This window comes from Leptonychotes weddellii, chromosome 10 (genome assembly GCF_054177405.1).
Source record: "Leptonychotes weddellii isolate Sample4059 chromosome 10, ASM5417740v2, whole genome shotgun sequence".
NCBI classification, from domain to species: domain Eukaryota; kingdom Metazoa; phylum Chordata; class Mammalia; order Carnivora; family Phocidae; genus Leptonychotes; species Leptonychotes weddellii.
The window spans coordinates 12,815,478-12,832,047 of record NC_138378.1 but is presented as its reverse complement, the minus strand read 5'-3'; the positions used below and the strand labels follow the sequence as shown (position 1 = coordinate 12,832,047).

At 50.9% G+C, this 16,570-nt stretch overlaps 1 protein-coding gene across 7 annotated transcripts in view; it reads right to left on the bottom strand.

Moving 5' to 3' along the window:
* The window catches only part of ELMO2 (engulfment and cell motility 2), a 38,757-nt gene extending 26,303 nt beyond the window's left edge, over positions 1-12,454 (bottom strand). For 2 of the 7 annotated variants that reach the window (XM_081832654.1, XM_081832648.1), the window contains exons 1-4: positions 12,371-12,454; positions 1,163-1,290; positions 798-838; positions 278-350 (exon numbers count right to left, since the gene is read on the bottom strand). In XM_081832654.1, coding sequence (XP_081688780.1) covers positions 278-350; positions 798-838; positions 1,163-1,240 — 192 coding nt within the window. In that variant the 5' untranslated portion in view covers positions 1,241-1,290; positions 12,371-12,454. Of the gene's footprint in view, positions 1-277; positions 351-797; positions 839-1,162; positions 1,291-6,865; positions 7,139-9,320; positions 9,421-10,375; positions 10,463-10,809; positions 10,868-12,370 lie in introns of those variants that run through there. The other 5 variants (XM_081832651.1, XM_081832649.1, XM_081832650.1 and 2 more) reach the window with 5 other exon arrangements.
* Between the last annotated feature and the right edge of the window lie 4,116 nt (positions 12,455-16,570).

Sequence of the window (16,570 nt, the reverse complement as noted above, 5' to 3'; positions counted from 1 at the left end):
TTATAGTAGTTGTAACGGAGCCTCTTAGGTCAGGCCTCCTTCTGCATGCGTCTTGCCCAAGAACTTCTCAGACCCCCTCCACGTGCCCCTGGCCCTCAGGAGGTAGAAGGCACGGTTTTCCAGCCACTAGAGGAGGCAGGGCTGGTGCACCCCAACCCGCCTGGGAGGCAGCCGCTCCCCTGTAAACAGAAGCTGCCCGCATACCAGCAAGGCTGGCAGCCCCGGCAGCGCCACCTCCTAGGGCCACCTCCTCTGCCGCTCCCGCTCCCGCACTCACCTGTTCGGTGATGTAGAGCTGGGGGCCATCTGCGTAACGGAGGGTGTAATACTCTGGGTTCGGCAACGACCACCTGTGGAAGAAACACACAGTACAGACGTCTGGCCCTCTCGCTGGGTCTGGCGAAAAGCTATAGATGTATTCATCATTTCCAGCAGAGTCGCCTCAGGGGTTGGGCGGCCTATCTGGAGGACGGGGGAGACCCAAAGCTTCAGGCTAAGATGCTGACAAGACAACTTGCCCAGCCTTGGGTACAGACTGGTGCAGCGGTCTGCACAATTCAGCGTGGGCCTCACACCCCACCAGGGCCTCAGGCAGGGCATTCCTGGGCTTATAGGAAAAAGAAGGATTTCTACGAGGTCTTAGGGACATCCTCCTCAGCCTACTTCCTTTGTAAGACAATGATCCACAAAAGCTCCATTCCCGGGACTCAACTAACTGGAGATTCCTCTCAAGGTGGGGCAGTGTTCCTGTAGTTGTTAGCCTACCGTTGTCCAGAACGAGGGCACTTTCTACTTACCCATCACAAACTTCCTTGATGATGGATGCCAGAGGCCGTTTCTGAAAGACAGAGAGAGAGGGAGAGAGAGACGGGGGGGGGGGGGGGAAGAGATCCTTCACCTGCAACCACATGCTACTCATGCCAGAGGGGCTGCCAAGGAGGATCAACCTGGGGCCTGCCTCCCTGATAGCTTCTGTTGGAGAGAAAACCTCTCCCAAGCCGGGGGACTGACCTTCCATGGGGCGGGACAGGCCTTGACCTTCCTGTTGCTGGTTCTTACTCCTGATGCCAAAGGCCCCCACCCCTGAAGACACCCCTTGCCGTGCACTTCCCAGCTCCCCCGTCCTGCATCGCTGCTTCTGCTTCTCCTTTCAGGAGCTCACCTGGTCGATTTCAAGGAGCTGAGCATTAGCACCTGGCCACTCAATGGCTACTTTGACAATGTCTGATGGCGGTGGCATTGTTCCCAATGGGCCCTACTTCCCCAAGAAACACACACAGACACAGCCGCCTGGAGAGAAAGAATCAGAGAGAAGGAAAGAGTCAGAGAGTTTGCCTTCATTTTTCACTCATCAGATATTTTTGAGAATCAGAAGACATAGTGTCCAAAGTAACATATGGAACTACTTGGTTGGAATTTTTCTATATCACGCTCAGACCCTCTCCTTGGGCTTTTTGTCTCTTTTAGATTAAGTCAGCAAGTGGAAGTGGGACAAACCTATCCATCAACGGCAGATCAGCCAGTAGCAAGATCTGCCAACGCGACACTTCGGTCTAAGGGTCAGGAGCACTGTGTGGTAGAAGAATGAATTTACTGCAAATTCCTACTTGGGGACCTTGGGAGGGAGAAGCATATGCTCAGAGACAGATAAGAATAGGCAGAGCCTTTGCTTGGTTGAGTGGTTGGCTGAGGAGCCAGCCCACTTGTGTTCCGCAGCCATCCGAGGAGGATCCCAGTGTCAGCAGGGCCTGGCCACATGCTCTCTCGCCTCCTCCCTAGTTACTGCTCCACTCCTTCCCCCTCAAAGGACACAATGTGGGGCCTCCTCTGTGTGGGATGACGCAGAGTTCAGAAAATGGGGAAGAGAACTGGGACAGGAAATGCTATTTTAGTCCCTACTGCCAAGGGCAAGGGCTGCTGGAGCTCAAGCGTAGGGAGGTGAGGACTGCCTCACACAAAGGCCCCTCTATAGGAGGACGAGGCTTCGGAAGTACCTCTAACCCCCCTCCCCCATTTGTCTCCAAAATAAAGGAAAATAAATCATTTTGAACAGGTCTGGAAGATGGGCCCATGTGACCGGTTTCCTAGGCAACTCTGCTAGCTTAGCGGTATTCCAAGCAGCAGCTAAAGCATCCTCTCTCCAAGGTCTGATGAAGGCAAGTCACTCGACTGATGGATTATTTCCATGTATATTTACGTTCCTTGCCTACAGGTTCAGGAGAGGCCGCTCTCTTAATGTAAAAGACCTTCTCCGGCCTCCGCCAGGCTCAGCCGCTCACTCCGCACTTCACACTTCGCTAATGGAGACCTCCTGGCTCTCCTGAACTCGCAGCAGAGCCGTTGCTAAGCTGCTATTCGTGTGTGCTATCAACTTTTAGGCCCAGACACGGATGTCAGTTCTCACAGCCCCGTGAACATAGACCCGTCTGGTGAAAGGGGTAAAAGTCCCTTCCCCTACACACCCATGAGTCTCCGTGAGAGGAAAGCTTCCATGACCATTTCCCGATCAGGGTGGGCTGCCCCAGAAGGCAAGTGTCAATAGCATTTCCAGCACGTGACAATGCACAGATGGTTTTCTGAGGGCTTTCACTGATTCTGCTGAGCCTTCCCAGCAGCCTCAGGAAGTAGACAGAACCAGACTATTACCTCTGAAATGACACAGCTGGAGCTCAGAGGTGGGTTAAAAGGGCCCCAGTTCAACCAGCTAATAGGTAGGAAAGGGGACAGAACTTGGAGCCGACTTTGGCCGGTGCTCTTCCCCTCCCCTCCGAGCTAGCCTGAATTTCTGTTCGTTGGAACTAAATCAAGCCTAAAAGGGTTGCAGGGGGCTAGGCTGATGGTCCCTAAAGCTTCTGCAACGTCTGCAGCTCCAAGCAGAATCTCCCGCATGTGATGTTCCTGGGCCTAGACACACAATGGACTGTTCCCATTAGAATACCTCCTGGTTGAAAGGCAACATGGCAAAGCAGGGGTGGGACCGTGACTCTCTGGATGCCTAGGGCAGCATCCTTATCCTTACCGGTAAATGTGCCATAATTAAGAGGTATGACTGTACAGTTGTGAGATCATTTTTTAAAACTGAGACATAATTTACATATGAAACACACAGAGCTCATGTACGTGTGTATATATAGAATAGAAATACACACATCTCTCTGTAACCACCACCAGAAACAAGACTTTGAACATTTTCATCACCCTGAAAAATTCCCTCCTACCTCCTTCCAGCCCTCCAAGAAGCAACTCCTTTCTGACTTCTCTTGCCATACATGAGTGTTGCCTGTTTTTGCACTTTATATACACAGAAGTGCACAGGATGGCTTCTTAGACCATTTCTCATTTATTTCTTCTCTTTGCAACAAGTAGGTGGTGCAGGTGCAAGAGAAGGAGCTGGGATGATTGTCCTGCTGAAGAAGCAACTGGATTTGGACCCGACGGACTCAGGACCCAGTCACAGTCCCATCCCTAGGTGTCTGGGCAATGTGGACGTGTCCCTTTCACCCAAGTCTCTACTGTGGGATGTGAGTGTTGAACTAAAGCACGTATAGAGTGCATCCTAAGTCTAAAAGTCCATGATTCTAAAGTAGAACTTACAAATCCAAATGAAGATTGCCCATTTCAAAGTCTACACCCAAAGAAACCACGCCCTTATTTCCGATGGTGCTGCTAAGAAACAACTGTTATTTGTTAGAACTCCTTTCTGGATACTGTCTTTGGAGACAACGAAGCTAAAGCTCATTATTTGGCTGTTCCACTTTACTCTGACCCCACTTGGCATTTCCTAGGTTGACTGTCTCTTTATTAAATTTCACCCTGAGTGATTCTTGGCTGTTTCAAAAATTCATAGTCATTTTAAAGCGTGGAGATTTGCAACCACCGAGACTATTCAAGAGATACTATGAGCCCCCATTCTCAGCAACTCTGCCCTTTCTCACACAGGGCAGGCTGTCCGTGTGTATTGCATGACACTCTCCCCAACCCTGCCCCAGCTGGTGGGACCGAGGTGAACGCTCAACCTCAGCTGGACGAATCTAATTCTTTCTCTTAAATTTAAAGACACAGGCTAAGGAAGTTGGATGGCAAGGGGCCCTGGGGCAGAAAGGTCATAGTCAGCCTCAGAGCAGGTACCTTGGCAAGCCAAAGCCACCAGCAAGCCAAAGATACCAAGAAGCAAAAACCAAGAGTCTTCCAGAGGAAGCTGTTCTGCAGGAAGAATCCAGAAATGTGTAGATAAGTGGAGGCCAGAAACCAGAAACCACAAAGTCCCAAAAAGAGATGGAAAAGCCTTCCCAGATTCCATGGCTCCAACTCCTACACTTGAGGTGCCTGAAATTTCCCTGGATCCTGCCCCAAAAAAACCTCCTTTAAATGGAACTAGTCTGCTTTTCTGTTCACTGCAATGAAAAGGCCCAAGACTAAGTTTGACCCCAAGCTTTGAAGGAACTCTGATATGGGGGCCCACACAGGCAGCAGCGAAACAGGCCAAGGGTAATGACAGTGAGTAGGCCCTTACTTAACACGAGCTCAATTAGTAAAGAGTAAAACCCACTTAGATAAGTCTGGTGTGTTTAAAACAGATTAGTTATCTAAGTGACCTTTTAGTAATCATGTTGTATATAATAGTAATGGATAGCCTCTTTACAGTTGATCACTCTTTTTTTTTGAGATTTTATTTATTTACTTATTTATTCATTTATTTTACAGGGAGGGGGGAAAAGGGGAGGAGCAGGAGGAGAGGGACAAGCAGACTCCCCGCTGAGCGCAGAGCCTGATGGGGGGCTCATTCCATGACCCTGAGATTACGACCTGAGCTGAAATCAAGAGTTGGTCGCTTAACCCAATGGGACACCCAGGCGCCCCTGATCACTCACTTCTTTTTTTTTTAAAAAAGATTTTATTTATTTATTTGACAGAGAGAGAGAGAGAGACAGCGAGAGAGGGAACACAAGCAGGGGGAATATGAGAGGGAGAAGCAGGCTTCCTGCTGAGCAGGAAGCCTGATGCGGGGCTCGATCCCAGGACCCCGGGATCATGACCTGAGCCGAAGGCAGACGCTTAAAACGACTGAGCCACCCAGGCACCCCTGATCACTCACTTCTATAGCATTATTACAGCTGATGCTCAAGGAACCCTGAAAATCATCCCCACTTTACAGATGAGACAACTGAAGTTCAGAAGGGTTGAGAAGCTTGTCTTCCACAGGGCTCTTTCCCACACCTCCCCTCCCCCCACAAAAAAGAAAGAAATCAGATCAGAACTGGATTTGTTGAGTTGTATGACTTCAAAGTTTGTTCTTTTCCCTCTACATAATACTTCTTTGATGCTGATGACATTAGCTAACTATTACATAGTGCTAAGGTCCTTTTCTAAGGACTTTACATATATTGATTCATTTAATCCACACAGTAACACTAGGTGGCATATTTTTACGCCCATTTAACAGATAAGACAATGCAAAGCACAGAGAAATTAAGGACCATGCTCAGCATCACACAACTAATAATAATAATTAGATTCCGGGTAGTTTGGTGCTGTTTGAAAGCCATGTGAGCAGCAGGTAGATCTGTCTGTGGCCCGCAGCAGGTGCCTGGAGGATTCTGGTTTGCTGTACCTGAAGCTAAAGCACCCTGAAGGAAAGGGACCTGCATAACAAGAGCTCCCTGGTCCAACAGGGAGTGGTTCCCCCACTGTCTAGAGGAGATCCACACTTCCTCACGTGCTATTCAGTTCTTCTCCATCTAGCCAGATCTTCCTAGACTGCTTGCTGTTTCTATGAGGCAGGCCATGTTCTTTCATTTCTTCTGTCCCCCTGCATGTCCTCTTCCTTCCTTGGACTGTCAAAAGAGCTCCTATTCAAACATCAAAGCCCAGGTCAGATGTCACTTCCTCTCTACCACTCTGAGCTGTCCCCACCTTTCTCTAGCAAAATGAAATAGGATGGGGCCACTGTGTTCTCACAGCATTCTGTTCAGACCTCTATGAGGGCTCTTGTCCTACTCCGTTATAGGTATTATTATTATTATATAGCTGATGCTGTATAATAACGTTTCTTTTTGTAGAAATTTGCTGAACACCAGACTCACCCAAAAGCCACTAACTTGGAGCCCAAGCACAGTGAAGTATTTATGCATCTCTCTTCCTCACTAGCTCTTCCTCCAAGGAAGGTACCCTTGTCGCCCACTAACCTAGCCCAGCACCTGGCACGCAGTTATGGCTCAGTAAGCACCAGTGTCTGTGCAAATCCATCACCTCTGACTTCTTCAACTCCTATGAACCAGGGTTGCCTCTGAATGGAAAGGGACTGGCGTGAATTTGGTGTTCCCTGCACATCCCACCACCTTCCAGTTACACAGTATTTCCACTGTCAAGAGTCTGGTTGTCATCTCCGACATAAGAACACGTCTCACCGGAAAACCAGGTTTAGTGCCCTTGATTGACTCTACCGAAAAGAAAGGGGCGAGTATCCCTCTGCTTTTCTCTCAGTAGAGGGGGCAGGGGACAGGAGAGTAGGATCGGTCATGTTCTCCCGAGCACATTCCTGAATGAAGGGTCTCCTTGTGGGGAACTCCTTCAGTACTTGCTTGCTTACTCTTCATTTTCATTTTAGAAAGGAAGTGGAAATTAGGTCGAAGCAATTCAATAACATTGCAAAACTCTTGGGGTTATAAATAGCCTCTTGCTCGGCGCTCAGTGGTGCTCTTGAGTTCAACAGCAAACAGCCGGGATAAGGGAGCTGTGGTTTACATCCAGGCCCAAGGGGCAAAGAAGTGATACCCCTCTTCCAGATGAGACCACTCGCCACCCCTCACCTCCCACCCCCTTTAAAGCAAGTGTTGCAGACATCAAGCCGGCTGGGAAAACTCACCATGCCACAAACAGGAGAGAGGCACACATTTGATCTGAGGAAGGTAATTCTGTAAGGCAGGAGAATGAAAGTGCACGGTTTCAAAGGCAAAGCTGGGGAAATGAGAGAAATAGTAACCTCGGTGTCTCCAATGGAGCATTCCCGGAGTGGCCTCTGGAAGGCGTGCTTATGAAATCAACACCGTGAAAAAAGGCCCCGTGGAGCTTTATCATCACCCATGCAGTGACTGCTCCAAAGAGCTGGATTCTGAGGGCAGGGTGACACAGCCCATCTGAAGGAAGGAAGTGAAAGAGGATCCCTTCCCACCAGTAAGGAATTCAGAATGAAGATTCCCGGTTTCCAGCTCCCCATCCTCCCTCCTCCCTCCTTCCCACTCTTTTAAGGATAAGGATTGATGTGTGCTTTTTTGTTCTCTTCTTTTGCTTTTGATTCAGTGGGGGGACGGTGTGGGTGAGTCTGGTTTACGTTTCCTGCAACAGAGTCCACCATACCAGGAAGGGAACTAGAGGTCACACCCTCTTTCTAATTGAAACCGCAATCTCACTAGAGGCTTCTCCCTCTGAAATCTTCTCATCTGCGGAGTGACTCAACTTCCCTGAGTTCGGACCGCTGGATGAGGATGAGCTCTCGGGTCCAGAGCGGGGGAAGTGGGTTGACAGAGCTTCAGTTTCTGCCACACACTGCTCGAAACGCCCAGGGCCCATCACATGCCAATAGCGGCTAACGTTTCTCTTTGTAGAAATTTGCTGAACACCAGACTCACCCAAAAGCCACTAACTTGGGCCAAAGCACAGCGAGGAAGGGTATGAGAACTGGGTAACTGCTCGGGCTTCTTCCCCTGAACACCTACCCTAAGGATCACCTAGGTCTCCTCTTACCCTGCACAGAAACCCTCTACAGGCTTCCTATACGTGGAGACCAGAGTTTAAACTCCCTAGCAGAGCACTAGGCTGACCCCAGTTCCACTCAGTGGCTCTTCAGGGTGGAACTGCCTTCCAGACTCTCCCGTGGAGATGCTAGTATGTCGCACCAGGCCATCTTGTTCCCTCAAACATCATGCTCTTCTGAGTCTGAGCTTTCGCTTGAGCCGTTATGCCTTCCCCCTTAGCCAACTGGCAAACTTCTACTCATCCTTCAAGGCCCAGCTCACACAATCACTCATGGGTGTGGCTTTCCTCGTCTCCGCACCTCAGGCAGAATTAACTGCACCCTCCTCTGCGCTCCCAGTCTTTTATACAAAGTTTCACAGTCCCACTGACTTGTAATTCTCTATGTGCGGCCTCCTCCCCTGCTAGTAAAGTGTGAGCTGCACACAAACACATCGGCAGCGCCCGGGAGCCGGCAGTCATGGAGGATCACCCACTCAATCAGAATCTGCCTTCTAACAAGACCCCCGGGGGTTCACACGCACGGTCAAGCCTGAGAAGCAGATTCTAGACCAGTGGTTCTCAACTCTGGTTGTGCACCATCAATGCTCACCCCACGCCACCGAACCCCTTCCCCACCCAAGTGATCCTAACGGTGGTCAGGCTGAGAGCCACAGGCAACAGGACTGTTAGCCATCCGAGAGCAGGGACGCATCCAGCCTGGGTCTCCTACCCGCCCCCCTTCCCCAAAGCTTGCAGCACAATGCCTGGCACACTGCAGCACCTGCAGAATTCCACACTAAAAGTACCCTCCATGGGGCACTTGGGTGGCTCTTAATGTCAGCTCCAGTCATGATCTCAGGGTTGTGAGATTGAACCCCGCCTTGGGCTCTGCACTGGGCGTGGAGCCTGCTTAAGATTCTCTCTCCCCCTCTCCCTCTCTAAAAATAAATACATAAATAAATAAGATAAATAAAAATACCCTCCAGGATGTCCTGAGATCTAACAGCCTTTCAACAAGAATAAAAAACACTACAGAGGACTGTCCATTGCCTAGAACTTTACAAATCCCTAACTATAATAATCGACAGATTTAGAAGGGCTCAGTATTTACAGACTGCTTGCCTCAGGTTTTGGAAGTGAAACAGACACTGAGATGGAAAATACTGATGAACTTTAAGAAACTGTTCCCCTTCAACAGACCACTGTGGCTGCAACAGGGTGGCAGGGCTCGTGGGGGGAGGGGGCGTGGTGAGCTGAGAAGAGTCCTGGGTTAGGGCTGAAGGCCCGGGCTTTGGGCCCAACTCTTTCAATACCGACTATAACAAAACAGCACTGTTCTCGTTGTAAAATCAGGCCAAGCCCTCTCATTTTATAAATAAGAGAACTGAGGTCCAGAGAAGCTGGCAAGGCCACACCACCAGTTGGGGACAAAGGAAGGTCTTGGTCCCCCATGCCTGGGTTAGTTCCCTCTCTGCAACACAGGAGACCCGGCTGCCCAGATTCACCACGACCACGAGCCTCTCTAACCCTCTTGTCCTGATCTACGTGAGGGGGTCAGACTAGATGTTTTTGGGTTCTCTTCCTACCTTGACCTTCTGGTGAGCCAGTGTCACTTAATGGTTAGGAGCTTTTGTTCTGGAGTGGGCCAGACCTGGATTTGGATTCCAGCTCTAACAATTTCCATATCTGTAAAATGGGGATTAGAATCAACCCTACTCTCTAAAGTGGTTATGAATATTAAGTGAGATAATCTATGTTAATCATAGAAGCACAATTTCTGACACAGAGTAAGCAGAATTCCAGCTGTGTGAACTTGAAGAAGTTGCAAAAACACTGCAACCACATTTCCCAGCATAAAAAAAACCCCTACCCTCCAGGCTGCAGGATACTGATGACAAAACGAGAACATATGTGAAGGCAAAGGAGGAGACAAATCAATACAAAGGCAAAGCACTGCTGGTGAGGGTGTTCTGTTATTATTATTATTATTATTTTCTTCTAGAAAAAGCACCTTGGAGACTTTTTAGTCAGTGCCAGAGCCATGGCCAATACAAGGCTTGCCACATAACAGGCGCTCAACAAATCTTTCCTGGTGACTCACATTAAACCAGCATGCCTAGTGGGGTGACAAACTCAAACGCCTTAAGCAGCTGGGCAGATAAGTAAATAAGCCAAGTAGCGTCTATGCAGGCACGGAGGCAAACTGCAAAGCACCCACCCCACCTGAAGGAACTCAAATTCAACACTTTCAAACACATTTCACAGCTTGGCCTCGAGAGCAACTTTGCAGGCTCTGCAGACTGCTGATTCTGGTTCTCCATCACACCACATGGTTGTCTTGCGCATCATCTAGATCACCCTGTGATCTGGTCTTGTCTTTCCGCGGTAAGCATCCTGAAAATGAAGGCTGTGACTTACACTCCCCAGTCCCCCTAAATAGCCTAGAACTGTGCTGGCCTCGCATTGAGGGGAACCTCACTCGGTGAGCAATTGTGGAACTGAGCAGCCAGGATGCTAACTCGAGCGTGGTGCTCCCAGGACCGCTGCGATGCTGCAGGGCGTGCATATTTTTCTCCCCAGATCCTGGGACCAGGGTGTGTACTGCTGAGCGGTACAGGGACTGGGTCAAAGAAGGACTTGCCTTGCAGGGTTTTCCTCCAAATGCATCAAATATGCTTGTTCCTGAGCCACCTAGACAGGTGGTACTGATGCGTCCAGACACATTGCTCTGCATGAAACCAGACAGAATACACAATATAGCCACGGTGCCACTGTTCTCAAGTTTAGTCCCCACTTCCTGCACCCCCAAACTTCCTTGGCACCTCCCAGAGGCAGCACAAGATATAGAGAGACCAGACTCCAGATTAACACATGGGGTCCCGGTCCTCATGTTCCCTCCTCCACTCACAAACTCTAGGATGAGCACCAGCAGGCAATGTAACTTTTAGGAGCTTCCTTATTTTTATTAGTAAAATGCAGGTAACAATAACTACCTCAAAAGACTCTAAAGGGGATTAAATGCCACAGGTATACGAAGCTTCCAGAACTGCACAGTCCGATACGGTAGCACCTAACCTGTGTCCTGTACAGCCGCCGAGCACTGGGCATGTGGTCACCACAAACTGAAATGGATTGGCTGTAGGTAGAAAACACACACCAGACTTCAAAGACTTAGTGCACCCACAAAACTGTGAACTATCTCACTAATAGTGTTTTTATATTGATCACATGTCAAAATAATGTTATTTTGGAATATAACAGGCTAAGTAAAATGTGTTCCAAAAATTAATTTCACCTGTTTCCTTTTACTTTTTTAATGTGGCTACTAAAAAATTTAAACTACACATAGTGCATTTTATTTCTATTGGACGCTGGGTATTGCTCTGCAAAGAAAGTATTCCAAGGTTGGTTTCCTTCCCCCACTGGCAGGCTATCAGGGACCACGATTCACACCCCCTTCCTCCTGTCAAAGCCATGTCCTCCATCCCCTTATTTAATAAATATTTACAGTGCCTAGTCCTGTGCAAGATGATGGAGATACAAGGGGCAAAACCAGACACTATCTTCTGGACCTTATTATCTGCTGGAATGGACAGACATTTTAATACTTTCACAAATAAAAGTAAAACTGCAGTTGTTCAAGTGTGGTGAAGAAGTACACAGGGTGACAAAAGTGGGGAATTCACCTGGAGGAGGAGTCAGGGCTCAGGCATGCCTCCTAAGGAAGTGATACTTGAGTGCAGATTTGAAGGATGAACTAAGGCGGGGAAGAGCCAGCCAGGCAGAGAAGGCTTAGTGTGAAGACCCGGAGGAGGGCCAGGGCTTGGTATGTAGAAGGAACAGGAAAAGGACAGTGTGAAGAGTATTGAGCGGGAGGGAGAGAGAGGTTGGAGGTTCCAGATCTCCAGGGCTTGGGCGAGGATCTGGGACTGACCCTACAAGAGGTGGGCAGCTGGCCAGTTTTAAGCAGCGGAGGGTCCGGATCTGATGTGCATTTTGAAACATCCCACCGGCCACGGTGCGAGGCCCACAGCAGAGCGGCCCGAGCGCGGGGGGCACATCAGGTAGGACAATGCAATCGCCCAGGTAGGAGGCGACAGACGCCTGAACTGAAGGGGAGTGGCGGAGATGAGAAGTAGATGGACTGGGGGCCACATAGCCGGCCGGCTCGACGGGGCGGGGTGATGGGCAGCGAGTGCGTCGGCGGCGGCGATGTCAAGAGAGACTCCCCGGCCGTGGCCGAGGGCCACCCGGCCGCAAACACTCCCCCGGCTCCCATCGAGCGCTCTCCCACCCCGTCCCTCTCCCATCTGCTCCTCGCGCCCGCAGGCTTCATCCTCTCACCCTCCTCCTCCCTCCGCTCCTCCAGGCTCGGCCCGCCCTCTTCCCCACCCGACGCCCCTCCGGGTCGGGGACCCGCGCCCCTCCGGCCCGGCGGGCCCAGCAGGGCCGCGACCCCCTGCCGAACCGGCGCGGTGCAGCCGGGGCCCGCCCTCCAGCCCCTCAACCCCTGGGGCAGATGCAGGCCGCAGCCTCCGGCCCCCTTCCCGGCCCGGCCTCTCCTCCCCGCATCCCTCGGGCCAGGCCCCTCGCCGCCGCCCGCCACACCCCGGCGCCCGGCGCGCCCCTCACTCACCAGGGCGCCGACCTAGGCCCAGCTCCCGCGCCCGGGTCTCGCCTCCGCGGCTCCTCCAGCCTCCGCCCGCCCCGCCTGCCCGGGACCCCGCCCCCGCAGGCCGACCCGGGCTCCTATTGCTCCGCTTCGCCGTCACGCTGAACTCTCTTTCTTCAATTGGGTTGCTTGCCTGTCACTCAAGAGAAGGCGGGCCCGACTGCCGGGGGAAACGCCGGCTGTCCCCGCCCCACTGGCGGAGGCCTCTTAAAGAAACAGGCTTCCTTCCCTCCCACCCTCACCACCCACCCTGCGGGCTGTGGGGTCAGAAGGAGCGGGATTTCGCAGCCGATCTAAGAGGCGGCCTTTTCTCCCTCAAACTTTTCTTTTGGCACAGCCCGGGAGTGAAGGAAAAGGCTTCGGTTCCCTGTGACAACTCGGAGATTTTGAGGGCTGAGCTGTCCTCTGGTGGCACTCAGCCTCATGCTCCGCGGGCATGTAATGCACACTCAACAGTGGGGATAACTGAGTGGGAGGTGACAGTCGTGTCAGAGGCTGTGAGCAGCCGTGGCTACTCACCACCGAGATGGAGCTAATTATACCGGCACCCGGGGCTGACCGTGGGCGCTGAGCAGAGGCAGAGGGCTACCGCTCAGCTGTACTGTCAGTGAAGTCCCATGGGAGGTGGCATTTGTCACCGCACCTGCGGATCAGAGCAAGGCCGGGCACGGAGCCAAGGCCTCACTCGTGCTATCTCCCTATATACTCACAGCAACCCTAATGTAGGTATTATGCCGATCCCTTTGTTGTGGATAAGAAAACTGAGGCTCTAGCGGGTCAGAGATCACACAGCTAGTGGCCCGCAGATCAAGACGCCACACTGTGCTGGTTTGATTCTAAAGTTTATGGTTTCACCATTTTGTCTCACAGATCCTTACAACAATCCCGAGAAGTATGTATTTTGTTGTCCATTTTACAGATGCTCGGCAGAGACTGCAGGAGATTGATAATATCCAGAAAGGATTAAACAATGACCACCCTTTATAGGGCACCTTGCGGTCTACAAAGCAGTCTTACATGTGTTGTTTCATTTGATCCCCGAAACATCGAAGATGACTTTTGTTAGTCTTATTTTACCGGTGAAGAAACGTGCTCAGGGAAGCTGAAGGTCAGTAATAGCTAACATCAATGCAGCCCCCGCCGAGGTCCCCAGCGAACTTTCCGCAAAGGTCCACATAGTAAATCCTCGGCCATATGGTCTTTCTGACAACTACTGCAAGCACAGGCAACAGATACACAGGCGAGTGTGACTGTGTCCTAGGGGATGGCCGTGGCCATAGTCTGCCCACCCCAGTCTACATGTTTGTTGGGTATCAGAGTCTCGCATAGACGATTGCTTTGTGGGATCCTCATGACAACTTTGTTGGTACCCATACTGTTATTGTCTATTGTTGTTGTTGCTGATGATGCTGCCATCTTAATCCTTTTACAAAGGAGGAGTCAAAGGTGTGGCATGGTTAAGGGTGTACCTGAGGTCAAGACAAGAACTAGAAGTCAGATCCAGCTTTCGCTTACTCCAAATCCCACACTCCTTCCTGCCCCATCGAAAGTGGCAAGCCATGTTCACCTTACTTTTCCTGGGCTCCAGGGAAAGAGAACTCCTATAATGAACCTCCATTCTGCTCCTTCCTGCCTTCCCCATTTATTCCAGCCCATCAACAGCTCTCCCTCCCCGAGCCCCCATGCTGCTTATACCCAGCAGCCTTGATTATTCCTGAGACATGGTCTCCATGTGGTCCGTGACTGTCAGGGTCCACCAGCTGTCTGCCAAAATCCCTCTCCCTGCCTCCCTCGTAACATGGCTGCCCAGCTAAGCTTCACTGCCCAGCCCCACTTGCAGTTAAGAAAGGTCAGGGAGGGGCACCTGGGTGGCGCAGAGGGTTAAGCATCTGCCTTGGGCTCAGGTCATGATCTCCAGGTCCTGGGATAGAGGCTCAGTGGGGAGTCTGCTTCTCCCTCTCCCTCTGCCTCTCCCCCTGCTTCTCCCGCTGCTTGTGCTCTCTCTCAAATGAATAAATAAAATCTTAAAAAAACAAAAGAATGGCCAGGGAACTAAGTTCTTGCCAGTGGAAATGAAACTTCAGGCAAGGCCTTTAGTCAGTGGGCCAGCCTCCTCCCCGCTCTTTGTCCTTCTCTCTGGCTGGACCCAGCCTTGTCCTTGCAGGGGGATGACAGTGCCACCATACAGAAGGTGCCAGGGTCCCCGAAGGATCACGTGGAGCAGAAAGCTACCTCGTGACCTGAATACTTCCCGGTCACTTCATGCTCTTGTGTAAAAGAGAATTAATCTTTGTTCTTTAGGCCATTCACTTTTGGGGGCCAGAAGGAGAAGGGCATCTATTAGAGCAAGCCCTGCACTTACACAGCCTGAGGGGGATACCTCCTTAATTTTGCGCCCTAGTCCTGGCCCTGCTCGGTACCCCTTAATCCCAGGAATGAGTCACTCACGTTAGCTTTGTACTACTTTGTCTTTTTTTCTTTTTTTTCCCCTGATATGCCACTGCAGGTCTCTCACTGCATGTCTCAGGAACCAATTCTAGCTAACTTCAGCAGAAAAGGAGTTTGTTGGCAGGCTGGTGGCAAACTCACAGAGGTGACAGGAAGCTGGGGAGCCAGGTTAGGGAAGGACAGAGACTGGAGATGCTGTGGGTGTTGAGGTAGTCAGAATGAATTAGTTCCATCCTTTTCTCCCCTTTCTCAAACAGATCTTTCTTTGATCAGAACCAAAGTCCCCGGAGCAAGAGTCTGGTTGTCTGAGCTCAGGCAACATGTCCTGCCCTCCCCTGAGGAAGGCAGACACCTTCACTGGCAGCCCCATCCAGACTGTACACAAGGGAAGAATTCCAGATTCCTCCACCCCCACTCCCAGCTGCTACCCCTGGGCAGTTGAGGCCAGTGCTCTGTTTTCACGATGAGAGCAAGTAGGAGAAGTACCTGACGCTGAATGTCATGATTACATAAACCCAACACAGTATCTGGCACGTGGTGGAGCCTGGTACCATACAGAGCTCTCTGTTACTTCCCAGCTGGGTGTGCTTGTGGAACCTACCAGATCTCTGTGAGCCTCAGTCTCCTCATCCGTACAATGGGGATAATAACCGTCCTGACCCTAATGGATTGTCCTGAGAATTAAATGAGAGGCAGTAAATGAACAACATTTGGCACGGTGTCTGACATAACAAGTGCTCAATAAATTGTAGGTAGTTTTAAAAACGATAGTAGGCCTTCAATAAGTATTTATTATGTGAGGGAATTACCTAGAATATTTTGAGTTCCTCTGAAACCACATCTGAAACTGGAGGGTATCGAAATACCCCTCCCGCTTCTCTAACCCACAGACCTTCCACATTCGGATAGGCTGCCATCCCCTTTGTGGCCTCATTTCCCTCCTTCTCTCGCTTAGAAGCCTGGTCTCCCCTACAATGACTCCCCTTGTGTTCATGTTCATCTCCTGTGGTCCCTTCTCTCTCCATTGACTCACCTGGAAAGTCCCAACTCTGCTTAAACTCAGCTCACCACCCATTTCCCACCTGTGTCCAGCAATGGACAGGCTCAGAGGGAAATACAGACCCTTTTGTGGCCCGAGTGGGTCCTCCGCACTGGGGGGCAACCCTATGTCGCTGCATTTCCCTGGTGCATCCTGTCCCGCTCGCCCAGAGGCTCTCCTGCGTCTTCTCTCTTCTGCCTTCAGCTCCTCACTTGTCATTGATGACTTTCTTATCTAACAAAACAAGAAACAACAAAAAGAAAGACTGAAGGAAAGAAAGAAAAAGAAACAATCAGCAAATAAGGAGAAAACTCTCTCATCTCATTGCCAAATCCACCAGCCTGTCTTCCTCAGTACCAGAGAGCTCCACCTTCTCCTGTGAGGGGAAGTCGCCTTCTCTGTCTCCTGTAAGGGCCACCCTGCAGGTGTTCCCGAGATGGCATCTCGTCTCACCTACTCACAGATTTTGCTTCTGTAGGGATCCCGACTCCCCTGCACCATCGGTGCTCAGTCCCCCCCCCCCCCCGTCCGCCTGAGCTGTAAGGTGGCCCATCTTTAGAATGGTGGGGGCTCCACCAGGGTCTACAGGACCCCGGATGATCTGGCACTTGACTACTTTGACTTCAGCTATGTCCAGTCTCCCCCCACTCACTCAGCTGCAGACTTGCAGCTTGATT